Source organism: Lindgomyces ingoldianus, assembly GCF_010093535.1.
Source record: "Lindgomyces ingoldianus strain ATCC 200398 unplaced genomic scaffold BDR25scaffold_16, whole genome shotgun sequence".
NCBI lineage: Eukaryota > Fungi > Ascomycota > Dothideomycetes > Pleosporales > Lindgomycetaceae > Lindgomyces > Lindgomyces ingoldianus.
In genome coordinates this window covers 333,745-357,224 of record NW_022985177.1, presented here as the reverse complement: position 1 = coordinate 357,224, position 23,480 = coordinate 333,745, and the positions used below count along the sequence as shown (strand labels likewise).

The 23,480-nt window shown below is 48.8% G+C and overlaps 11 protein-coding genes across 11 annotated transcripts; 5 read left to right on the top strand and 6 right to left on the bottom strand.

Annotated features, from left to right (window-relative positions):
- Window positions 1-3,614: 3,614 nt before the first annotated feature.
- BDR25DRAFT_303704 (short-chain alcohol dehydrogenase-like protein) lies at window positions 3,615-4,706 on the bottom strand. The gene is made up of 3 exons (XM_033690060.1): window positions 4,437-4,706; window positions 4,232-4,388; window positions 3,615-4,165 (listed from the first exon to the last, which is right to left on the bottom strand). The coding sequence occupies exons 1-3, from the start codon at window positions 4,506-4,508 to the stop codon at window positions 3,702-3,704; spliced, it is 693 nt and encodes a 230-aa protein (XP_033547508.1). The 5' UTR covers window positions 4,509-4,706; the 3' UTR covers window positions 3,615-3,701.
- Window positions 4,707-5,545: 839 nt separating this feature from the next.
- On the bottom strand, window positions 5,546-5,959 carry BDR25DRAFT_204479 (uncharacterized protein; the record flags this gene model as incomplete). Its single annotated transcript, XM_033684440.1, has 1 exon — window positions 5,546-5,959. A coding segment is annotated over one exon (414 nt), but the record flags the coding sequence as incomplete, so codon positions are not given.
- A 361-nt stretch (window positions 5,960-6,320) lies between these two features.
- BDR25DRAFT_342945 (PTH2-domain-containing protein) lies at window positions 6,321-7,100 on the top strand. Its single transcript, XM_033693781.1, has 2 exons — window positions 6,321-6,698; window positions 6,753-7,100. Exons 1-2 carry the CDS (start codon window positions 6,422-6,424, stop codon window positions 7,058-7,060), a joined length of 585 nt encoding a protein of 194 aa, XP_033547506.1. The 5' UTR covers window positions 6,321-6,421; the 3' UTR covers window positions 7,061-7,100.
- A 539-nt stretch (window positions 7,101-7,639) lies between these two features.
- BDR25DRAFT_31644 (uncharacterized protein) lies at window positions 7,640-9,838 on the top strand. Its single transcript, XM_033691601.1, has one exon. The coding sequence runs from the start codon at window positions 7,727-7,729 to the stop codon at window positions 9,746-9,748; it is 2,022 nt and encodes a 673-aa protein (XP_033547505.1). The 5' UTR covers window positions 7,640-7,726; the 3' UTR covers window positions 9,749-9,838.
- Window positions 9,839-10,755: 917 nt separating this feature from the next.
- BDR25DRAFT_325458 (glycoside hydrolase) lies at window positions 10,756-12,303 on the top strand (the record flags this gene model as incomplete). The annotated part of the gene is made up of 3 exons (XM_033692220.1): window positions 10,756-11,244; window positions 11,302-11,438; window positions 11,499-12,303. 3 exons carry the CDS (start codon window positions 10,756-10,758, stop codon window positions 12,301-12,303), a joined length of 1,431 nt encoding a protein of 476 aa, XP_033547504.1.
- A 1,236-nt stretch (window positions 12,304-13,539) lies between these two features.
- BDR25DRAFT_355139 (uncharacterized protein) lies at window positions 13,540-14,269 on the bottom strand (the record flags this gene model as incomplete). The annotated part of the gene is made up of 4 exons (XM_033695414.1): window positions 13,540-13,606; window positions 13,656-13,878; window positions 13,918-14,010; window positions 14,062-14,269. The coding sequence occupies 4 exons, from the start codon at window positions 14,267-14,269 to the stop codon at window positions 13,540-13,542; spliced, it is 591 nt and encodes a 196-aa protein (XP_033547503.1).
- Window positions 14,270-15,055: 786 nt separating this feature from the next.
- Window positions 15,056-15,988, top strand: BDR25DRAFT_314362 (uncharacterized protein; the record flags this gene model as incomplete). The annotated part of the gene is made up of 1 exon (XM_033691444.1): window positions 15,056-15,988. One exon carries the CDS (start codon window positions 15,056-15,058, stop codon window positions 15,986-15,988), a length of 933 nt encoding a protein of 310 aa, XP_033547502.1.
- A 769-nt stretch (window positions 15,989-16,757) lies between these two features.
- Window positions 16,758-17,921, top strand: BDR25DRAFT_369101 (uncharacterized protein; the record flags this gene model as incomplete). The annotated part of the gene is made up of 1 exon (XM_033697085.1): window positions 16,758-17,921. One exon carries the CDS (start codon window positions 16,758-16,760, stop codon window positions 17,820-17,822), a length of 1,065 nt encoding a protein of 354 aa, XP_033547501.1. The 3' UTR covers window positions 17,823-17,921.
- Window positions 17,922-19,313: 1,392 nt separating this feature from the next.
- BDR25DRAFT_303702 (uncharacterized protein) lies at window positions 19,314-20,418 on the bottom strand. The gene has a single exon (XM_033690059.1). It carries the CDS (start codon window positions 20,386-20,388, stop codon window positions 19,645-19,647), a length of 744 nt encoding a protein of 247 aa, XP_033547500.1. The 5' UTR covers window positions 20,389-20,418; the 3' UTR covers window positions 19,314-19,644.
- A 508-nt stretch (window positions 20,419-20,926) lies between these two features.
- BDR25DRAFT_369099 (cutinase) lies at window positions 20,927-21,994 on the bottom strand. The gene is made up of 3 exons (XM_033697084.1): window positions 21,423-21,994; window positions 21,223-21,375; window positions 20,927-21,168 (listed from the first exon to the last, which is right to left on the bottom strand). The coding sequence occupies exons 1-3, from the start codon at window positions 21,771-21,773 to the stop codon at window positions 20,995-20,997; spliced, it is 678 nt and encodes a 225-aa protein (XP_033547499.1). The 5' UTR covers window positions 21,774-21,994; the 3' UTR covers window positions 20,927-20,994.
- Window positions 21,995-22,721: 727 nt separating this feature from the next.
- BDR25DRAFT_31618 (uncharacterized protein) lies at window positions 22,722-23,291 on the bottom strand. Its single transcript, XM_033691583.1, has 2 exons — window positions 23,120-23,291; window positions 22,722-23,056 (listed from the first exon to the last, which is right to left on the bottom strand). Exons 1-2 carry the CDS (start codon window positions 23,229-23,231, stop codon window positions 22,884-22,886), a joined length of 285 nt encoding a protein of 94 aa, XP_033547498.1. The 5' UTR covers window positions 23,232-23,291; the 3' UTR covers window positions 22,722-22,883.
- Between the last annotated feature and the right edge of the window lie 189 nt (window positions 23,292-23,480).

Sequence of the window (23,480 nt, the reverse complement as noted above, 5' to 3'; positions counted from 1 at the left end):
AGCTATAGACAACAAAAGCATTACAGGGTACCACTTATGGTAGGTCTTCAAGATCAGCTGGTCGAGGATGTCCCGGCCTTACCAATCGATCGCACCGCCTACTATCTGCACGCGACAATAGCGACTGCACTAGCATCAGCTAATCACAGGTTTTCGCAATATAAGTCGCGTATCCAGGTGAATATCGGCGACCTTCCTCTACGGCGCGGAGTTAGCTCTGCTGTTGCTGTGATTGCTATTCTAGCAAAGACCTTCAGAATTAGGTAGCCCTTTGATCCCTCCGAGTAGAAGGCAGCAATATAGGCTGATTGAACAAACTTGCTTGGCTCTGTCTTTAAAAGGACGAGGCGCTTGGGACGAGATGCAGTTTGCTTCGGTGACTATTCGGCCCGGACAAGTGTTACCCAAAGCCCTCATGAGTAAGTCAACTGGCGTCTGATGCCTTAGCAGTGCGAAATCAATCTCCGCACTATCACTTCTTGCGACTCATTGATAGCTAATGAGTTGAGGTGTTCAACTATGGCGAAGCTCTACTTTTGGTAGCTTGGGTTCCGGAAACCTCCAACCATTCTGTCGCCTGCGCAACCAGGGTGATCAACAGGACGTATTACTCATGGCGCGTTTCACTCTATTACGGCCGTGTGAGCCATACCAAAGTAGTAGCTTTGTGGGCTGCTACTTACGGTTGGTGAGGCTGAGAAGTTGCCCCGTAGTACGTTTGATATAGACCTTTTAGAGTGACAGTTGCCTATTGACTGGAGCATGCCTCTTACGCGATTGGGTGGGTTTCTGTATTGCTGTTGTATGTGTTTCTGTAGTGTAGCAAGCAGAGATTTCTGTGTCACCTCCTATGATAGTAGTATACAAAAACAAGTAGTGTCTCCCCTAAATCATCCTACATTCCTCCCAACAGTACAAAAGTACTAACAAAGTGAGAAGTAATGAGGTATCAGACTACCAACCGAAACGGGCTCTCGATTCTAGCTAAGGGACCGAGCAGGGGGATTTAGATACGACCAAGAACGCCATCAACCATACCCAGGAGCCTTAATACGCCACCCCGGGTTCAATCCTTAATATGAGGGCACCGAATCTGATTGCCGCAGCGAAAACCGTTGGTTCGGCTTTCCGAAGGTTACTACAGATCCGTACTGAATCTCCGATAATATGTAGGTCCTGAAGTGTAGCTGGATAATACTACTTGCAAATCCGGACCTTTGGGCATACCACACCCTGCTTTCCGGAGTTGTGATCTGGATGATTTGGTCTCCAACTGAACTGAATATTGCAGCTCTACAGCCGTAGTATGTGTTTGTAGAGGGTGCAGAAAGAGGGTTTCCAGAAGCTGAGGCCTACGAGAGTATGCGTGAGAGGGCTTGAGCTGCAAGGAGTGGAGAATAAGCGAATTAGCTCTGTACCCTCGAGGCAACTGCTAAAGTACCGTTCGAGAGAGAAGTCTGTAAAAGGGAGCCTGGGGTTTTGCTAAGCTTGGAGCCGATTTAAGACCTGTACAGGAGAGTGCATAGCAACTTCCATATTTAACGAATCCTATCACTCTCGTTGATTGTCCATTCCTCTTCAATAATCTGAATTTGAGAAAGTCAAGCTTTGTAGTCGAGACCAAGCTAGGCCCACTCTTAACCTCTTGCGATCGGAGCGCACCAAGCGATCATAATGATAAATCTGCATAGTCCCAATCTTCGACCTTCCCATCGGAGTAGTCCGCGGCTCTGAAAACCCGCGATATCCTTCTCTCAGAGTTAGGTGCAAACTTTCAATATTTCTGCATTTCATGATGAGAACTAAATCCCGAGAGAGTGAAGTACGTGGAATATTCTCGACCCTGAAATGGTAAAAATTCAGTGCGCGTACATTGTCGAAGCCTCGGTTAAGCGTGGAAAGCCATGAAAACAAGAACTCGGTACTTTCGCTGTCGAAGAGTACAAAACGCCGGCTTTTGGTGAACTCTAGGGCTGCTTCGTGGTAGAGTTGTTTGTTTACGGAACAAATCGCGGGGAGGAAACCTGGGGAAGTTAGGAGTCGTTCTTAAGCGCACTTTAATACATTTCAAAACACGCCTATTCTACAGGCCATGATGCACACAAGTTTTCAGGAGTACAAAGAATCGACGTTTAGAGAATAAACGCACTAGGCCTTGTGACAGAGCACGAATGTCCCCAAAAGCCGATGAGGACATCGGAAGCTCCAAGCCATGAGTGTGGTGCCACAACGAAAGACCAAATTTCGTCTCTTATCTCGCGCGGAAGCTGAAGGAGCAGGCTCTGCATTTCACTGCCTGAAGGCTGCTGTGATGGCGACATTCTTCTGGGGTTGAGAAGATAATGTTTGAGTGAGATTTGAGGTTTCTGCGCAGGTGGGGGTTGCAGAGAGATATCGCTTGGCATCTATGCCTACTTTGGAACTACCTAGTGCATGTCTTCAATCCGAAGAATTGAAGGCTGGATCTCAGGATTTGAGGCTTGTATCAAGCATTGAGCTGTCCCTTGGTTTGTATCATCTCTCACCATGATATAATATCTGACTCCAATCTTCCGATAACCAATTTCCGTTACAGGTCCTCACTTCTTTCACTTGACCTATCCTTGCAACTTCCTACTTTCTCTGAGAACGGGCCCTTAGGTAATTTCTTAGCAGCCCTAGCAGGAACCCTCACTACCATCTTGATGATGCTCCTTCTACATAAACGTTAAACACTTGACCCACACACACACAACCCAATCCGTCTTCTTTGTACGACAACACTCCTCTCCTCCTTCCGCAACCTCTCTTGAAATCAACCTCTCACCCTATCCATAGTCGACTCGTCGTTCTAAAGACCCAGGTACGATAATGCGAATTCACCAAGCTTCTCGCCAGGATGATCGGCCGGTCTCGTACCCCAATTGCTATCAGGTTGCTCTGAAAAGATCGAAAAAGCAAGGAAGGGAATATCGATGAGAGTGATGATTTGTTTCAGATTGTGGAGGGAGATGATGTCAGCTGTATGATGCGGATGCTGTTCTTTGGGGAGGTTGATCACGATCTTAAGAACGCGAAGTTTGGGACACTGTGATATCAAGCTTCGATATACTTCTTTGCCTTGTTGCATATGTTTTGCTTTTCTTGACATGTATCTGTGGCAAAGGGGGAAGTACGCTAGATCCAATATAGAAGAGGCTCACCTTTCCATCAAGCCGTTCTATCCAGGGGATAATTTCCGGTAGGACTGTGCCATTGTTGGACACGAATCTTAAGGTTTTGGTGTGCTCAAGCAGCGCTTCTTGATATATTTGCTGTGTTGACGCGGCATAGAGGGGGGTATGAGACTGCCCTTTCTCGTTGGAGCGATCGTGGCCAATGAAAATACGATATTTTCTGTGGCTGACTCATGTCCCAAGGGACGTGGAAGGCGGTGGTATATGCCTGTATACGAAATTCGAGGGGTATGGTTAAGAAGGGAGACTAAATAGGTGGGAGATTCTTGGACGAGAGGGATTCTCCTAGTAGTTTGATGTCATTATACGGAATCGTACGATTCAAAGATTAGAGGGTTGTAAGGCTTGAAGGGAAATAATGACAGGATAAAGCTTGAGAGGAGTCCATGCAGGGCATTCATAAGGAATTAGCTAGCCTAAGACAGAACTCCTGATTCCGAGGGCTTCAGGAACAAGAATACGTCTGCTCTCGTATAATCTAAACCTCTACCAGGGCAACTCCTCTCCATTCCGATGCCACCATTTCCCCGTACTCTCCAACCCTTTACTCATCAATACTCTCCACAACTCAGCCGCCGCCTGATCCGCCTCCACCGCACCCTGTATGCCCTCCCACGACTGCCCCTGGAAAATATTCGTCTTCACAATACCCGGATGAAGCAACACCACTGGAACATTTCTATCCTTCAAATCTACCGCCAGGCTCTTGAACAATGCATTCACAGCTGCTTTAGACCCGCGATATGCATACCACCCACCCGTAGAGTTGTCCGCGATGCTGCCCATACGGGAAGACATGACGACGACACGGGGATTTGATGATTTCAAGATATTAGGGAGGAGGGCTTGAGTTAAAAGGAGCGGACCGAATGTATTGATTGTAAAATTGCGGTGGAGGAGGGATGCATTGACGGATTCGAGGTTGTCGTCTGAGGGACTAGCTGCTACGCCTGGAAACTATGTTAGAGTTCCGTGCGAGGTTTGTTGATTGCTAGAGAGGAGAATAGAATAATTACCAGCAATGTTGAGCAGAAGGTCGACTGACTGATCGCCGACCTTCTGCTTGAATGCTTGAATGGATTCCGGAGAAGCAACGTCTAATTGCTCAGACTGGCAGCCGAGCTTCTTGATCTCATCGCCAAGGGTGATGTCTGCACCTATGACTTTGTATCCCTAGCTTCAAATCAGCATCTCTACACTTCAAATGAAGGCGGGAATTACCTCTTTGACTAGAATTTGGGCCAAGGCATTCCCGATACCCGAATTAGCTCCAGTGACAACTGCTGTCGGCATTTTGAGTGCTGCGTTATATTTTGAAAGGTCTTCGAAAAGACTATATAGTAAGATGGAGGATTCGGGTTGATTTCTCAGCGACGCGGGGGAATGGTCTGAGTTATGCCGGTTCTGTATTATTAACCATAGGGTGCGAGCTTGAGCTCGCCATTTTGGAACGTGTGACCACTTGAGGCACCACAGTTGCAGGCAATCGACATAGTTGAGCGGGCAACTGCTGATTTAGCAATAGAGAGTTTGAGGGAGATGGTCGGATGCGTGCGGCAAGGGATCAACTTCAATTGGGGCAAGGTTAGTGGGGTTGTAGTTGTTCCGGCGGACTTCGGCATTCTGCTTGGCAGAACGATCCAAGGGCAATGTAAACCCAAGGATGTTTGATATATATATATATTTGGTATGGGCACAGGTTTAGAGGCAATATGATACAAGCCCACAATGGGCCAAAGCTGGAAGAAGCACCACCCATCCACCTATATCCTTGCGTACACATCTCGCTTTGTTTCTTGCAGCGAACTCTTGTCTGAGGTGGGTTATATGTAGGAATCCCCAGCTTCCAACTCCTCCGCATCTTTTAATTCGTCTAGCTGGATTAGTTGCAGTGCTTGCTCCAGTTGCTCCCTTTTTCGTTCTCTTAACTTGTCTGCCCTCTCCTTGACCAGCTTCATGCCTTCATTTTGGTTCCCCACCAACCCGAGCCTGACATATGATCGTGCGGTTCTCCGAGCATTCTTTTCTAGTTTTGTTTTCTCCGACTTCAGTCGTTCTACTTCGTCCTTCACGACTTCTACCTTCGCTAGCTGAAGACCCTCCTCGAGGGAATTCGCCTCGCCAAGTCGCACATATGCTGCAGCCTTTGCCTCGATCTCGGATTGTCTGCGTCTCTTGTCCACGAGCTTCAATCCCTCCTCTAATATATTCGCATCGCCTGCAGCTAGGTATTCTTCCGCTTCCGCCGCCAATTCCCCTCTTCGAGCGCGGAGCTCCAATCCCCACTCTATATCATCCAGGGATGGCCACCGTTTTTCGATCTCTTCTTGGGGGAGCCCCAAGGCTTGCGCCTTCGCTCTCATCTGCTGAATCACGAGCGGCTTTTGTAGAAGCACGCACCTCAGCGACCATCCAAGAGGCCCTAGCTCTTTGACCCGACTCTCGCTTTCCTTAAGTAAATATGCGTCCAGGCCTCCCTCGCGATCAATCGTCTTCAAGACCCTAGCTGTCACTCGCAACTTTATCTTCTTGTCCAGTGTTACCGAATATAGGCTTTTGCTCAAGACGTTTGGTTTCCAGTGTCTCCGAGTCTTAGTCTCACTCTTGCGCGAGACGTTGTTTCCGAACTGGATTCTTGAACCGCCATACAGCCCCTTGTTCGACTGCTTGAACAATCGCGAGGGGCCGTAGGGATAATCTGGAATTATGACGTCTGGATTTTTGGGAATGACGTGTTTTGGGAGGTGAGCCCCTGTGTCGCCACCACGTCTCCAGATTTTGACCGTGATGGAGGACAGGGACGTGGAGGATGTGAAGGTTCGGTGGGCCGATTGAGAAGCGCGAAGAAATCTGTGGGGTATGGCGGTGCTCCACGAAAGCAATTGAAATCGGGGAGCCATGGCCGAGGGTTGATAGCCTGCGGATGCCGAAACTGGCTGCAATGAGGATGGCGAGGTCGTGCAGCTGGAGACTGGATGGGACGGAGGTCCGACGAAGATTTCCAATAGCCGCGCGCTTGAGATGATCTGTGCGCGTGGCGCCTATTCAGTGAAAGGCCCGCCTCAGAGTCAAGCACCTTAGCCCAAACAATAGACTGCCAATATGGTACAATCATCTGCACACATACCTTGAAGTTTTCCCGTTCATTTAGAAATTGCCCCACCGATCGCCACCTACCGAGGAACGAGGCTGACTGAGAAGTCGCCATGCAGGACCACCATTCCCCGCCAACGACTGCGGCGATTGCCCTTGCCTGCGCTTTGATTGCAGGCGTGACTGGATACTTCCTTGGACAAGCGAAGTCAATCGGTTTCTTCGGAGGCAGTGCAATCTCCCCGCCATCTACAAGTAACGGGAAGCAGGCCGAGGACTCAGAAGAATCTAGTGACGAGGATGATGAGGCGGCGCTCAGTGACTTTGCAGGGTCCACCGAGGAGTGCAAGCTTGTCCTTGTTGTCCGAACAGACTTGGGCATGACGAAAGGTACGCTTCCACTCTGCAACCATTGACGCGACCCTTGACTGACAGTTATTGAAGGCAAAATCGGAGCACAATGTGGCCATGCGACCCTCGCTTGTTACAAGTCTTTCCTCCGTACTTCGCCCAACTCCCCAATTCTCAAGCGTTGGGAACGATCCGGACAGATGAAGGTGGCTCTACAAGTGAAGAGTGAGGAGGAGCTGGAGATGTTGCAGGCGCAGGCGTTGAGCTTAGGATTGTGTGCATGTATCATTCATGATGCAGGCCGAACACAGATTGCCAGTGGGAGTGCAACTGTGCTGGGAATTGGACCGGCGCCGAAAAGCATTGTAGATCAAGTTACAGGGACACTGAAGCTTCTGTGAGAGAGCTAGCAATGACGACAGAAAGAAAAGCACAGAGCTGGCCATGTCAGTGTTACACTGCGCCGGGGATTAGTCGGCTCGGAAAGGCGAAAGCTCTCGAGGCATCACAGCCTCCCCATTCCATAGACAATGACAAGAAGTCACAAAACAGAACTGGATGAATTGAACATATGTAGGCAAGAATGGGTTCTTCCCTGACTTCACCAGCCGACGGCCTCAGCAAAGGGATTAGGAATCAAACGCCCTGGCAACGCTAACACAACCGAGCTCAAACCCGAAGGCAAGCTCAGGCAGTAGGAAACGCACCGACTTTCTCTTCGACCTGTTGTCCGGAAATTGACATCATGGGGATTTGATGGCTCCATAGGTGCGGACAAACTGTCGCGTCATCACCTAACACACCCCGGAGAGTGGACGGGACGACGGACACAGATCGTTGAAGGAGGGAGAAAGGGCTTGAGGCTCGAGGAGAAATTTATGTCGAGGCTGCGGGAAATCTTGGCGCGCTAGCACAAACCTGGCTTGGCGCGGAGAGGCTCGACAGGTTGTCGGTCGCGACAGCACTTTCACCTCCGACGACCGCGCCTTCGCCCATAGCAAACATCAAAGCCCTTGAGCTCATCCTCCCTTTCTCTTCTGTACTACACTGTTTAACAAACCGCCATCATGACGGACGTGCTCGCGATCGAAGAGGCTAACAAGATCCGCAAGGCCATGGGCCTTGCTCTCCTGCCTATGCCAGGTCAATCGTCCGCTGGCCCTACCTTCAAGGCATCCAAGCAAGACGGCGATTCCGACGAAGAGCCTGCCAGTACACTCGAGACGCGCGAGGCCGCAGGCTGGGACAACTGGAAGAGGCTGCAGGACGAAAAGGATGCTAAAGCAAGGCGCGAGGCGAAAGCCGCCGCCATTAAGAAGGAGCGCGACAAAGCCCAGCGCTATACGAAACTCAAAGGCAAAGGTCTTGCCGACGACGTTGACGACATAGATGATGTTGCCTGGCTCAAGAAATCTAAGAAACGCCAGAAGGAGATCGCAAAGGCCGAGCAGATCCAAAAGGAGTTCGAAGAGCAAGAGAGGCAGGCGCTGCTCGCCCGCCAGTACGGTGAAGCCGATCTGGCAGGCGTTAAGGTTGGGCATGAATTGGACGCTTTCGGCGACGGCGAAGACCAGATCCTAGTGCTGAAAGATACCGCGGTTGATGTAGACGAAGATGACGAACTCGAGGCTGTCGCACTTAAGGAGAAGGAGAGGCTGCAAGAGAGGCTCGACTCGAAGAAGCGCAAACGGGCATATGACCCGAATGATGTGGACGAGGCGGGTCAGCACTCGATCCTCGCACAGTACGACGAAGAGATTGACGGCAAGAAGCGCAATGCTTTCACATTGGACGGCCAAGGAAGGACGGTCGAAAGTCTGCAGCGTTTAGCATCCGAAGGAGCATCAAAGCCGAAGCAGGTAGCTATCAGTCTGGATATTCTCAAGGACGATGCCCCTGTCAACGACTACATGGACATCTCTGAGGTCAAGATCAAGAAGCCAAAGAAGAAGAAGTCAAAATCATCGCGCAAGAAGCGTGTAGAGGAGGACGAAGATATCTTCCCGACTCTTGGCGACGATGCTCCCACCGAAGAAGCAATGGATCTTGGAGAGGATAAACCTATTACTAAAAAGTTGAAGAAGAATCTTTTCGACCAGTCTTTTGTGGACGACGATGATCTTCAAGCCAAGCTTGCTGTTCAGCGCCGAGAAGCGTTAAAGAAGCGGAAGAGGACACGCCCCGAGGATCTAGCACGCCAGCTCCGCGAAGAAGCCTCTACTACCCCAGAAGTCGTGATGGATACTACTGAAGCCGGTGACGATGGGGAAGAACCAGGTCTTGTCATTGACGAAACCACCGTGTTCGTTCAGAATCTGCAACGATCCAGGTCGGAAGAACAAGAAGAGGGTCGTGGACGCCAGCGCCGCAAGTCCAGTCATCCATCCAACGGTATTGCTTCTATGGACCCAGATGGCGACGTTGAAATGGGACAGTCCTACGCCGAGGCTGCCGAGGCTGAGGACCGTGCAGATTTTCGTGCCCGCAGCGCTTCCGCAAACGTGACAACCAACGGTATCGACCAAGAAGACCTTGTTGAAGGTGGCCTTGGTGCCACCCTCCGGTTGCTCAAGTCCCGCGGTCTTGTTCAAGATGCCGAGAGTGGCGATTTGAATGCTGTCTATCGCGAGCGTCAAAAATTCCTTGCCGACAAACAACGTGCGGAAGGTGCAGCAGAGCGTTTAGCGAGGGAACAGCGTGAACGCGAGCGCCAGTCTAACAGGTGGAACTACATGACAACCAAAGAGCGAGAGGACTGGTCCCGCAGAAAGAACGCTGAACGTGACGTGGCCGAGAGCCGGAAATTGGCCGATATTTTCAACAAGGAGTATAAGCCAAACGTACAACTCAACTATGTTGATGAATTCGGTCGTCAAATGAACCAAAAAGAAGCCTTCAAACACCTGAGCCACCAATTTCACGGCAAGGGCAGTGGAAACAACAAGACCCAGAAGCATCTTGAAAAGGTTGCTGCCGAGAAGAAGAAGATGGCGGAGAGTTCCCTGGAGGCTAGTGTGAAGGGTGGAATAGGCAGCGCTTTGGATCAGCAATCCAAGAAGCATAAACAGGCTGGTGTTCGTCTCCAGTAGACGCCTTGTTGGATCGGAGTTTCGGTCATCTTCAAGGTCAGTAGTATCTACAGAATGCATCATAGGGGCTCAGTTAATGAACAATTGTCCTATAGAGCTTGTCCTATACTTATATCGGTGATGGTATGCTTCCCCGTTGAGGTCTTTACTAACCAGACAGGACGGCCTTGTTCGTGAGTATGCTACTATTTGTTTTCAAGTCCACTACCTGGACTCCCATAGTAGACTATTGTTGCCATCCTGAGATAAGTATCGCATTTCCGTCCGCTCTGCTTTACTATCAAAACCTACGTATTCGTTCATGTAAGTTTGACCTTGTCGATACCCTAGCCTTGTTTAGATAGTCTCCGACCCCTATCTGGTACTCGAAGTGTCGGAGGAGCGAAATTAGATTGTAACGATGCACAAGTTATCATCTCGACCACCTACATTATACTCGATTCTGCTCCCAAATACAAGCTTTCGATACTTGACCGTATAGCCTATCGTTAACTTAAGTTTCGAAGCGGTCATCCTAGGGATGAAAACTCCGCATTTCTATTTCCGTATGTCAAATGCGCCTCCTGCCGCTTTGAATATTGCTACTGCCATGTGACACCAGGTTCTCGCTTGCATAGAATTTTCCATCGGAAGATCATCCTTAGGCTAAATCGGGTCGTTCGAGCCTCCCTACCACTCACGCCCGGCGCAAAGGAATCGTGGGGTAAACACCCTTGGCGATCTTGGCCCTACATTTAGAAGACTATACCATTTTATATAAAGTGTTCTTTTTGGAGACGCGTGCCCACTTTATACTCACCCGCACTTTAGAGGTCTCCCATCAATCAGTCCCGGGTTGTCATGATCGCGAGACAATATATTCGGGCTTGTTGATGGAAGTTTAGCCCCCTAGTTATGGAAAGTACCTGGCCCCACAATGGAATGGAGATTTGTGGAATCGCATATAATCTCTTTAAGCGGAGTTTTCTTCGAGCTCGTGGATCCCGCTTGTCGACCTCCTCTTCAACATGTACCTTTCGCTTTCGCTCGCCGCGCTTGCGGCCACTCCTCTTGTTTGCAGTTCGTCAATCTCCCCTCGACAGGCGCAAAAGGTCACAGTCGACCTCTCCAAGAAGTATCAAACAATTGATGGTTTCGGCTTTTCTGCTGCTTTCCAACGCGCCAACCTCGTCGTCAATCTTAAAGAGCCAAAACAAACCGAAGTCCTCAACTTACTTTTTAACACTACCTCTGGCGCCGGGTTCTCTATCCTCAGAAATGGCATTGGCTCGTCTCCGGACAGCTCTTCTGACCACATGAACACTATCTTGCCGAAGTGTCCGAGTACTCCCGATGGAACTCCAGATTATAAGTGGGATGGGAAGGATAGCGGGCAGCTTTGGCTGAGCCAGCAGGCAGTGAAATACGGAGTGAAATCGTTCTATGCAAATGCCTGGAGTGCCCCGGGGTGTATGAAGACGAATGGAAATGATGCTAATGGAGGAAATCTTTGCGGAGTACGTCCCCTTCAACCCTTTGCCCGATTTCACTGTACTAAGTGAGATAAATATCAGATCACTGGAACCTCGTCCTGCAAGTCTGGTGATTGGCGTCAGGCCTTTGCGAATTACCTTGTCAAGTACATTCAGTTGTACGCTGAGAATGGTGTGAAGGTATCGCATTTAGGATTTTTAAACGAGCCTGACTTTACGTACGCGCACTTTCCCTCTCTACTCTCTCATGAATTACAATATTGACTCCATCATAACAGCGCATCCTACGCCTCCATGCTCTCCTCCGGCACCCAAGCTGCAGACTTCATCAAAATTCTCTACCCAACTCTCCAGAAAAACAACATGTCTGACGTAGGTATCAACTGCTGTGAAGGCACTGGTTGGTCCGTCGCCTCGGGACACGCATCGCAGATCGCTGCTGCGGGCGTTGAAAACATGGTTTACGCCATCACATCGCACGAATACACTTCGCGTATCAGCGGCACGATGAAAACCACCCGCCGCGTCTGGCAGACCGAATACTCCGATCTCAATGGTGGATGGAGCACCAGTTGGTACAGTTCGGGGGGTGCGGGAGATGGCTTCACATGGGCGAACACCGTGTTCAACGGCATCGTGAATTCGAACCTCACGGCGTATATTTTCTGGGAGGGTGTTCAAGACCGTGCAACTAACAACAACAATAACGAGAAATTGATTCTGGTCGACGGACAGAGCTACACCGTCTCCAAGCGTCTCTGGGCCTTTGCGCAATTTAGGATTGTGCGGCCTGGTGCTGTTCGCGTTGGTGCGAGTGGCGGCAGTAACCTTAAGAGCGCGGCGTTTGTTAACACGGATGGCAGTATTGCGGTCGTTATGATTAACTCGGGGACTGGAGCGGCGAATGTGGGCGTTTCATTGACGGGCAGCACGCTGACGAATCCGGTGGTTAAGGCGTGGTTGACGGATAATACGCATGATATGAGTGCGACGGATGTTACGGTTGGGACAGATGGGACGGCTAGCGCGAGTGTCCCAGGGAGGGGCATGATTAGCTTTTTGGTTACGGAGGGGGGCGCTTAGGTTGTGGAGAATGCATTAGGTGGGATGGGGAGGATAGGAGGAGTTTGTTAGGCCAGAATACAATACTGATGAGAACATTTCCTTATCTATACAAATATTGGAGCTGACTCGTCGTTCTCTAAAATATCGACTCAGGCTCAAAGTCACGTAGAGCACAAGGTGGGTTCGTGGAATCTAAAGAGCCCCACAGTATGCCAGCTGGAACATAGACAGGGTGGGGGTACTCTACTAAATGTGTTACTGGAATTAGGGGGGATTTAATAGGACGCGAACATATGTCATAAGCCACTATTATCATGTTCCAAGTGAAGTGGTAAGATGCATTGATTGCAATGGTTTGAAGCGAAACGCTTTACTCTTTCTGTTCTAGCGCTTTGCTACTACCTCAATCAAATAATACATCATCATCATCAAATAATACACTATCTCTACCGCCAAGCCCTCTCTCCTATTGGTCTGGATATAAGCCGGTTATTGATCTGATTGGTAGAAAATTAAATAACTAAAAAGCTTTGTTGTTCTACGTTTTTAAGCTTTAAGTAATTATTCTGCTCTGCTACATGGTTAATCTGGCCTTCTTTTTTCCTTATTATGATTGAAGACAACGCGGTTGGGGGTGTTAAAATCACTTCTGCTGCGTGGTTTTTCCCTCTAAATATGATTGGCGCTGCCAAGACCTTCCAAGCAAAGCCCGTTATCCTTCCTAATCGGGACTAGCCACTTTCTTCCTGGAAAGGAAGGATAATCTGCTCGTACTTCTCATTCTGCTAAGTCTGCGCCTACTTTATCACCTCCTTCCCTAACCTTCGAGAGCTAGACCTTGAACTGATCCCCTGCCTTGCCTCGAATGACAACCTAGTCCTGGTATTTTCTCTTTTACAAGTTTGCATTCTAGTCCAGCTATTGAAATGTTCTCTTGCATGGCGACCAGTACTCGAATGCGGCATGTATGTTCATGTATTACCCTGAATCCGACACAGTCCACACAGGGAAAGTTGCAAGTGGGCACAGGTACACCGCAATTAATTTGATGGCGGGATCCCTCGACTATACAGGTAACTTGCTGCCAAATGCTTCAACTCCCCCACCTGATTTCGACTACATCTCGCTTTGTGTCGTCCACTCTATCATGCGTGCAGTTAGTTGTCTTGCAGGTAAGAAACATTCTTATCTGTGTGCGGCGAGAAGATCCAAACAAATGAGCACATCAACAGAGCCAGCATCATATAATCATCCTCATGTGAGAGTACCGCTCCATTGCGGCGGGAACAACATCACAGTGGATATGCGACTGACAAAGACACTTGTCGGGCGAATCATCCTCCCACCCTAGATGCCGTAGATTAGTGCACATTAGACTCAGGATATTCTCGAAGGCGTTGGGCACTGGAAGGCCGGGTATCGCGATTCCGGCGATGAGTTCGGCTGCGATGTTTCCTTCGTTCTTGAAGCAGGCTGATCGTGACTGGAGTTCAAATTTTGTCATGGACCTGATGTCGAAGTAGATCATATTCTGAATCTCTCGGCCTCGGGAAGATATGCGAGCAGGTTGTCGTTGATAAGGTATGGGAAGGACTGGGGAACATCGCCGAGAGGCATGGGATCTTAAAAGACAGGATAGAGGTCTCGGTTCTTTTGAAGGGTTTCGGGCTTGAGAGCGTCGGCGTTTTAGATACCATAAAAAATAACGAAATGTGAGAGAACAGTCTCGAGGTCAGATAGGACCGTGGGAAGATCTGTAGGATAGGTTTTCGGAACCGCAGGCATGGTGGGTGGAGGTTCGATGTCGATACCCGCTTGAAAATTGAGTGTTTAGGGAATTAAGGCTAGGCTCAGGGACCGTTGAGGGGAATAAATAGCGGTGGCTTTGTGGGGAGACAGCAGTCATCTGGGTATGTGGCGGGAGGATGCCTATATTCGCAATCTTGACATGGGTGGGCGACACTGTCACTGTCACTGAGCCCATTGTGAAGGAGTAAGATAGTAAGGTCGGAGCCAGGAGATATACTAAAGATGAATTAGTTAGCAAGAGTAATTTGGCATTACATACCCTTTTTATTTTAAACATATCGAGCATAGCTTATAGAAGCAAGCCGTAAAGGTGCGGATCTTCTAAGAGGAAAAGAGAGGGTAGGCCCAACCGCTGGGAGGCAACCCTTCCACTTTACCGCAAAGGAGTGATGGATTTAGTGCTTGATTTGAGTGTCAGTGTTTAGAAATCTTTTATTTTTGTCGCAGCATATTTTTCGATAGGGGACTGCTTAAATGGCGTTCTTGAAGTCAATCGAAATTGTCATGGTCGTCGATGTTGGCTCTCTTACCGCTGACTCTACTCTGAACCCAGTTGTTTTCGGAAATCCCACCCTCCCTTCCCCCAGGACGAGCGCAGACGAGCTTAAACTGAGCCTGTCTTCGTCGTCGTCCTGACCGCTAAAGGATACCGTTATCGAAAGCGTCTCAAGAACTTCAAGGCCAAACAGAAGCCCCAAATGGTTCACGACCTCTAGGCATCAATTATTAAGGGTTACTCCGTCAGATTTGGCGGCTATTGTGCGAAGAATTACAATGCTTCTTGGCCAGGACACTTTCACCCTTTGTCCTTCACCGGGACTGGTCAACCCAGGGCCTTTGGCGAGTTGATAAAGCTAGTCTTAGCTCTATTATAAAGCCTCTTACAGCTCAATTTACTCCCTTTATATCCACCCAAGCTCCTCCATCTTCTCCTCTCGCCGGTTCTACACCAATCACTGTCATGGGTAACGCCAAGCCTCTCCCTGGCGAGCAATTCTACTGCACTCATCTTTACGATTACGATGATATTTTGGGTGAGACACCCTATCGCAAGGCACGCCGTCATGGAAACACTCTTCTCTATCTCCCGCAGGAAGTTCGCGACAAGGTCTACCAGCTTGCCTTCAACGACAACCCTACGATCTTCCGGTTCATTGGTGACAAGCCATACCCAGGCCCACCTCCTCTCATGTTAGCGTCAAGACAGATGTACTGTGAGGTCGAGACATGCTTCATTAGGAATCTTAAAATTGTTATCGAGACTGAGGAAAAGTTAAAACAAATTTCGGCATGGCTCGCAAGAAGGCAGACGTGTGATGGATTCAAACAAATACGAACTGTCGTCTTCGCGAGATTTGACATGTTCCGCCGAGTTTCACGGATTGTGGCAAGAGATTGGTGGAGGGATGCGTACGTGTACCCCGACGAAATGTCGCAGAACTTGGTTGCGGATCCACACTGGCTTGAAGAAGGCGCGCCAGATCCCCCAGCGGTTCAGTTTTTGAAACGGTGTCCGAATGTCTCTAAGCTAGAGCTCGGCATTGAATTGCAGCAATTCCTATTGACAAGCCACCTTTTCCGAGAATTTGACTGTCTCCTTCCAGCGGTTATTCAACTCTACGACCTCCAAGCCCTCGTCTTGATAAGCAGCTTGAACGACTTGAAATTCCATCTTCGATACCACGATGGCCTGAAATACGAGAACCGATTCATATACAACTTAATAGGCTTTATCCAGCAGCTTCCCGAATTGCATGTACACAAAGTGCAGCTCAACGGCGTTTGGGGATTGAAGGAATGGCTCGCTGGCGAATTCCGAAAGATAGGGAAAGGTGTCGAAATCACCGGTAACTACACTTCTGAGAAGCCTTATCCACTTCCTTTCTTTCCCTAAAAGTGCCCTCCCGAGGTTAGTAATGGTATGAGTGGAGCTAAGAACCGCTTCTCAGCTTGCTGGAACTATCTTAGTTAAATCGTTTGGATTCTGATAGAAATGTGGTCCGAGACGTCATTCCTTGGTTTTCTTGTGTCGCTTTGTTCGGAAAGCGAACGGGATTTATTTGGACACATCTTGGTAGTTAGACGGGGATGTGGGTGGATAATGTCATTGCTACGGGTATCTCCAAGATCAGGCTTATCGAACAGAAAAGAGACATGAAATGTATGGATTTAGAAAGATTTTTGTTTACTCTAGTTTGAAGGTTATACTTGCCTTGAATATACTCGATAACACTACTCACTATAATTGCTTCATACTTCAGCCCTTTGCAGTCTAGTAGCAAGCGGCTCGAAAGACCATGTCATGATTAAATGGCATCTATAGCCAAGTACTAACAGCAAATTTCCCCTAAATCCTTTGTCCAGTGCAGTGGTCTAATGACCAAGTGAAGTGTGTTGAGAGCGACGATGGGATGCTTGACGCGAGCATCTGACCTTTATGGCCTGACCACCATAATTGACCAGGTTTTGATTGTGTAGGGGTCTTCAACTACCTTCACTCTTCGATTCGTTCTATTTCACTTCTGACTATCGGCTAGGTTACCGATCCCCATGTTGCGGAAATCAAGCTCTATACATATATAACGTCTTTCTTGTACCTGCTTCCTCTTCTCACCTATTCGACTTGACTCACAAGATCTGCCCAACAAAGACCGATCGCTATAATGAAATACCATCTTCCACCCGGGGTTCCCCTCAGTTTGGCTCACAGCCCCACTTCCCATCCATATTTTCGCATGGGGTCACACTCACTCGGGCCTTCCTCTGCAGTATTTTCGACTGGCCCTTCAGCTCCAGAAGCCCTGGATCTCAATTTGGATTTCCACGGCACCCCTATTCTTGATCTCCAACAAGGTATGAGACTCTCAGACTACCGTCCAAGCCTTCCAAGCCCCCCCCTATCGGCGGAATGCAAGACGTTCAAGATCAAAACTATTGTCTCTTACCTAGGGGCAATCCGCCGTGGCAATGCCTTCCTTTACCTTCATCGCCACATCCGCGACAGAATATACGCCTTCGTTCTCTCAGATCCCGAGTTCCAAATCACTGAGGTTCCTGATGTACGCGACATTCGCAACCCAGAAGTCTGCGAGGTAAACAATAGGTTCTACAGTGAAGCGACCCAAGTACTCATTCAGAATACGACCTTCGCGATTCCTTCTCATTGCGCGATTTACAACCTCATGGTCTTCTTGAACGAGTTTCCGGAGAACCAAGGATATGAAAGGGTGACGAGCCTAGAATTCACCGGCTTGGGATTGTTCGAGACGAGTGCATTCTCTTCCGATGCCGCGGCGCTTGTTCGTCGTTGCCCGAATGTCAAGGGTATCTCTCTCATCATTCATCTAGAGGACTTGACCTTCACCTATACTCGTGGTTGCCGAGAAGTTGATATGCAAGATATGGCCGAAAAATACGACCTCAAAGAAATTACTGCCTTGGATCAACTAGAGGTATTGACATTGTACTTGGAGCCATTCATGGCGCTACAAAAGAGGGTGGCGTCAATGGAGAGGGACAGAGTCCATGATGAACAGATGGCGGGTTCAAGTTTCGGGGTGGAGTCATTCTGGGGATTGAAGGAATGGTTCGAGATGGAATTCCTTGACCGTATGAGGCTCGTTGAGGTACGATGTCCGAAACTTGAGGAGATCTTTCCTTATGGTCTTCCTCTGGAGAACGTGGGGAATGAGGATGAGCCTGTGGCTGATGCTAGGAATGAGGACTGAATTTGGCGTTCCAAGATCTAGGAGTGTTTGGTCTCTTAAATATCTGGGCTGGGTTTAGTAACCATTATCTCTCCGGTGCTATTCCACTTCAAGTCTAATCATTGCCGGAGTGTCATTTGGATTTTCTGCAGGGTCTGATATTAAATTGGATACCTGAGAGGCTTATGATCTTTTCATACTCATAATAGCAATATGGTAGCCTTACTTACAAAGAAATATCTCTACGATTCTGAGGCTTCTAGGGTTTCGCTTTATGTTCAGCTTAAGGGAAGTATGCAATTATGCTAAAAACCAGCAGAGCTAGATGAAGTTTGGGTAATTAATGAGCCCTAAGAATCGCACGTCCTCTCATATCTCAAAGTAGGTTGATGAACTCCAGGAACTGAAGTTAAAGGTAGGAAGGAACCCGCATAGGTTAGTAAGGGAAGGGTTTGAGGTCACTTCATCCGCCCCTCCCACAGGACTTCTGCACACCCCGCCTTCAAACACGGACAACTCGAAGAGGTTCCTGCTCGCCATAGTCGGTAACGAAATTAGACTTTCCACAGCTCTTCCGGTGATATTTCTCGACTCGTAAGCTGCAGCAGAAAAACGGCCCTGCACGCTTCCTGTGGCAAAATCGCATTGATTAAGTTCCATGGTTCGCCCATCGGTAATGGTTTGATACGTATTCTTCCAGAAATCCGAATCATGATCTACGAGTCTGCCATCGAACCCTCAAGCCAAGGCAGTGCGACCGAGTAACTCCGCAGTTCTCGACGGTATGTGCACGACCTAAAATCTATGCATGCAGCAAAGGACGATATAGAGAGACTTTACCTTCATTTATCGGCAAAAGCACTTTGTCCTCTATAGGCTCTCAGAGCTCCCTAACCTAAAGCGAGATTTTGTAATGCTGAGTCTCGAGTTCGCGGCAACAATCACGGCGAGCCTCCGAGCAATTACCTTTACACGTGGAATGAATCCTTCTGGCTGGCCGATTGGATGCCCTCAGGTCATGGGTGTAACGATCCAAGACTTTCCCAATCTCACCAAAGTCGGCATCACCCCAAGACTCTATCCATGGGTTGTCGCCTAGTGGACGAATTTGAGCTAGGTTTCGGTTTCAATAGTATATTAGAACTTTGTTAACTGAAAAAACTTCGGGTGGGGAGCGGAGGTCTGCGAGATTGCTCCCACGGCTTGAATCACCTGATTGAATGGTTCCGAGAGCAATTCGGCGAAAATGACATCCAGGCCGATGCATCTACATCTTATGATAAGGGTGACTACCAAAACACTCCACATTTGTCTCTTCACAAATGAGTGACAGGCTTTGAACCTGGATGACAGCTACAGAAAGTGTGGGTCGATGATGACCATGTGTTTGGTGGTCATCTAGAAGTATCCACCAAGGGCCTTAAAAGAGGTGGTATATACATGAACAGTTTGATATTGCACAGCGCTTCCCCTTGGTTTGCTCATTATGGACTCAAATTATGGTAAGACCCTCTCATAGCCAAATACCTCTCCTAAAATGCATTGTGGGCGCTTCTATCACTTAGCCCTTAGGTGTCTCTTATTTCCCCAGCTTTGTTGTAGCCCCGGTTTGCAAATTCTAATTTCCCTGAGGAAAATAACAGGTCTTCTTCTAATCGGTTGTGGTCTCGAATAACTCCAAGCATTTCTGGAATACGCTAATCTCACTGGTTTCTTCTACTCTCCTCGTTCCTCCGCCTTCCAGAGCTCTTAGCTCGCGAAAAATGTCAACGATTCAGTGATAGAGTTTCTCCATCCACGTAGTGAACGTTCGCAGCATCAGGACATGTTTTATTTTCACCGATTACTCCTCATCCTCAACATAGTCCTCTTCCTCGTTCGTGATCTGGTCCAAAAGAAGCTCCTCAACCCATTGCCCCGTATTCCACGGCAGATTTCGCAATGCCATAACCTTCGCTTGGCTCTCGCGCCTTTGAATCTCGTCCATGAAGGAAGTCTCGATTTCTAAGTTTGTTGAAACTCCGGGGTGGGCCCAGCCTCCAGAGGTTTTGAATCCCAGGATCAACCTCTTGAGCAGCTTCAAGTCGAAGATAGGATCCAAATCGTATGTCTTGGCAATCGTTTCCGTTTTCCACCTGCCCCGCTTGATGAGGTCACGACCAGCTATCTCCGGACCATCAAAGACCAAGACTAACGTTCGCAACTTCGGGCAACGTCGGAGGAGCTTCGTGTTGAGAATCGAGAGATCTTGCAGGACCACAGAACGGATGTTTTGGAATCCTATGCCATTCGGAAATGAATATAGGAACTGTGCGAATGGCCAGACGTATTTCGAATGCGGAAGGAGCCAGACGATGTTCTGGAAGAAGATCGGAATTGTCTCATCATGCATTTGTCGACTCGTCTTGCAGATGCCTGGGAGCAACTTTTGGAGGTTTTCGACATCTGTATCCCAGGAGATGACACAGATGCTGCCGGGAATTACGAAGCGGTATATTTGGTTGCGCAGCTCACCTGGCAGCCGTAGGAGTGCATTTCTGGTCCCAGAGTCCAGGGGAAGGCTCAGTAGAGATACATTGTCTACCATAATGTGTCCGCGCTGTGATGGGGCCAGGTGTGTTGACCCCAAGGGTTTGTGTCTTGTAAAGGTTGGAGTCAGCGATGCCGGGTGCTTTTTTTTTTTTACTTCAGCCCCAAGCTACCGAGGAAGGAAGCCAATCGCCTGCAGGCATTGTGAATGTCCTGTGATATAGCTTTCACGGCTTCCAAGGTTGAGTCAGAGGAAATGCTGGTGAAATGGATGAAGCAGTTAGCAGGGAAGTGGCTCGATGGAAGCTAAAGGCAGATGCCTGCCCTCAGAGGAACGAAATTCACGTGATGTATCTGATATAGGCATCAGCAAATCCCACGTAAGATTCGAAAGGCTGGGTGGTCCTTTGCATCTCCGAGGAGATTTCAAAAAGCTATAGTTTTAAGATGCAATCTGGCAGAAAACCTCTCGAAGTATGCACGTGACCTCCTTTCTCGAAGCTTGCCCGATATCTGTGGACTGAGAGGTGGTCACACTCTACACCCAGAGACAACGGCTGATGTTGTCACATTCAAGTATTTACGCTAGATGGAAGGGATGTAGTTACAAAAAATCTACAAAATTTGGACCAGTGCACACCTCGCGTTTCGCTCAAGTGCTCCCTTAAGCAGTGATCTTGCTCTTGATGAAAGCCATAGCCTGCGAGCCATACTTGTTAACGTACTGCTGGTGAGAGTTGGCATCGTTGCCGTTGCAGCAGTATGGGTCAGTTGAGTCGCAGTACGACTGGATCTTGGATGCTACAGAGCAGGTGAAGCCAGCGGGACGGGCGGCAAACTGTTTTTCACTTATTAGTATCTTAATACACAACGGAACATTGAAATAGCATACGCCTTGGTTCTTGCAGGTACCAACGTTATATGGCAGACCGGCACGGTTATGTGGGTCGCCCATGTAGATGCCTACTTTGACGGCATCTGCTGCGGCGCCGGAGAGCGTGGCGCCAGCCCCTCCGCACATAGCATTGTCCATGATTTGGCCACCCTGGAAAATGTTAGCAAGAGGTCCATTTGATACAGAGGGTGACCTACCTGAGAGTAGCCGATAAGGATGATCTGAGTGTCTGGGCACTTCTTGTTGAAGGCAGTGACTGCATTGACAACAGCCGTGGTACCCTGGGTAGCAGAGCTATCGTAGCTTGCGCCTCCGCATGATGACTGTCCTCCGCAAGCGGGGTAGACAATCGCCTCCGCGGTAGATCCAGAGAAGGCAGAGAGGCACTGGTTAACGAGACCGCCAGCAGTGCCGTACCCAGCGGGAGCTGTGGTCTCACGAGCGCCAAAAATGTGAACCTTGGGGCATGACTGCCTCTCAGTGATTTCAACTGGGCTGGCGGCAACGAGACTAGCAAGGGAGATGGCAGCGGCAGCAGTGACCTTCATTGTGCTGATTGATCGACGAGTTTCTGAAATTGTGTTTGAAGTTCGGATCTGTGCTCAAGATGCTCGATAGCCATGTCTGGGTAGCGGCCACAGGTGCATATAAAGAATTGGGAGAACCGAGGAAGCCTTCTGTCTTTAGGCAGAATTAAACTATGCCAGGTAAATCTTATATTTCTTTTGTGGAGAAGGTGGTACTGTTTCGCCGCTAGCTATACCCTTCGCCCTTTCATCCGTCGCACCCAATCTAACTGTAGTCTTGCGATGTAAAACAAACAGGGTATGATTCCGCTACCCATGTTAATAATCATGCCGAGGAAAGAGTGGCGTTCTGGGGTACATATCATCTCAACCGGGAAATAAACTCGAAACGAAGCGAGCGAATCGCGGTGCAACATCTAGATAGACATCGGCGCATATTCCTTTGGGTTGATAGCTTCTCCATTTGAAGGGTTCGTCGTTACCGACTGAGGAGACGAGACATAAAGGCTAAAAGGAAACATGAGATATGTGCCCGGTTCGGCGAAACTTGGACAACGTGTGCCAGGGAATAGAAAGTCTGAAGGAGCTGCACTGCCACATTGTTTTCTATCTGTTGGAATTGAGATTAACGCCTTTTAGCACGATGAACATACGAAACACATGTATTAGGCAACAAATGCCGATAAAGAGCAAGAAATAGGGACAGGAGCGCTCCATGCTTCTCAAAGAGGAGAACATGAGGAAAGGAGGAAGTTAAATGGGCAATACTTAATGCCGAAACATGGCGTCAAAGTAACATGATGACAATTCTCAATCATCTCAGCGAAACAATGTCGTGTGTTTGGGTGTTTCTAGATGAGGCTGTCGACGCGGCTCGGGTGGAATTCTGCCCACGCTTAATAGTCTTAATAGCCGGGCAACAACGCTAAAGGAAGCAGCATCAGTCAAGTCCAGGAACTAGGCCGGGAATGTGTGCAGATGCCAGACAGAGATTTCTATCATGTTTTCATTATGCCATAGCTAGCGGTGTCGAGTTGCAAGAAGCCATCCTTCAATTCTTAGCCATGTCGTCATCGCAACCACCAATCACAGGTCCTTTAATCCTCGCTCTCCTCTCAATTACCACCCATGTTATGCCTTCGCCCCTGTATTTTCCATCATCTTCTTTTGACCGTTCAGCTTCGCGACTTCCTCTGGACGCGCTTTGTAGTATTTTTCGGCATAACGTTCCAAGCCTATTTCGCTGCTAGTCTCCAAATATGCCGTCGCGCTGGTTACTCGACATTGCGATGTAGTATCGCGTGCCATACCCGGAAGCGTCGGACGACGAACGATCGAAGAAGATTAAAAGACGTTGCGATACTTACTTTTGGCCATTTTGTTGCAATCAACGACTCTTCCGTTGACCACGCACCTGGAATAGGGAGCGGCCATAGTAGTGGCGGCAAGTGCCCTAGTGAGGACGATAGAAAGCTTCATGACACGAGATAGTGAAAGGGCTTGGATAAATGAATGTAAGAATAAAGAACGATGCAGGAGGTTAGTTGAGGAAAGGGCAAGAGGAAGATGCTTCGAGAGGCAATCGTGTGATGCACGCGTTACCCGAAGGATTCAGATCCTCGTCCGCGGACCTTTTGGGAATTTCAGAGTCGAACGACGCGATTGCCTGGAGCATTACGAACGTGAAAACCCGTTAACCAAAGCGAAAATATATCGGCTTTCTGTTCT

What these genes read in the sequence shown, in the direction of transcription:
- BDR25DRAFT_342945 (XM_033693781.1), top strand. Translation starts at nt 6,422, where the DNA reads ATGCAGGACCACCATTCCCCGCCAACGACTGCGGCGATTGCCCTTGCC. An exon ending in AGACTTGGGCATGACGAAAG is followed by an intron (nt 6,699 to 6,752) that starts GTACGCTTCCAC and finishes CAGTTATTGAAG; the next exon opens with GCAAAATCGGAGCACAATGT.
- BDR25DRAFT_369099 (XM_033697084.1), bottom strand. Translation starts at nt 21,773, where the DNA reads ATGAAGGTCACTGCTGCCGCTGCCATCTCCCTTGCTAGTCTCGTTGCC. An exon ending in TCCTTATCGGCTACTCTCAG is followed by an intron (nt 21,376 to 21,422) that starts GTAGGTCACCCT and finishes AACATTTTCCAG; the next exon opens with GGTGGCCAAATCATGGACAA. An exon ending in GTACCTGCAAGAACCAAGGC is followed by an intron (nt 21,169 to 21,222) that starts GTATGCTATTTC and finishes AGTGAAAAACAG; the next exon opens with TTTGCCGCCCGTCCCGCTGG.
- BDR25DRAFT_31618 (XM_033691583.1), bottom strand. Translation starts at nt 23,231, where the DNA reads ATGAAGCTTTCTATCGTCCTCACTAGGGCACTTGCCGCCACTACTATG. An exon ending in TTGCAACAAAATGGCCAAAA is followed by an intron (nt 23,057 to 23,119) that starts GTAAGTATCGCA and finishes TTCCGGGTATGG; the next exon opens with CACGCGATACTACATCGCAA.
- BDR25DRAFT_303704 (XM_033690060.1), bottom strand. Translation starts at nt 4,508, where the DNA reads ATGCCGACAGCAGTTGTCACTGGAGCTAATTCGGGTATCGGGAATGCC. An exon ending in CCCAAATTCTAGTCAAAGAG is followed by an intron (nt 4,389 to 4,436) that starts GTAATTCCCGCC and finishes ATTTGAAGCTAG; the next exon opens with GGATACAAAGTCATAGGTGC. An exon ending in CCTTCTGCTCAACATTGCTG is followed by an intron (nt 4,166 to 4,231) that starts GTAATTATTCTA and finishes CATAGTTTCCAG; the next exon opens with GCGTAGCAGCTAGTCCCTCA.
- BDR25DRAFT_31644 (XM_033691601.1), top strand. Translation starts at nt 7,727, where the DNA reads ATGACGGACGTGCTCGCGATCGAAGAGGCTAACAAGATCCGCAAGGCC.
- BDR25DRAFT_303702 (XM_033690059.1), bottom strand. Translation starts at nt 20,388, where the DNA reads ATGGTAGACAATGTATCTCTACTGAGCCTTCCCCTGGACTCTGGGACC.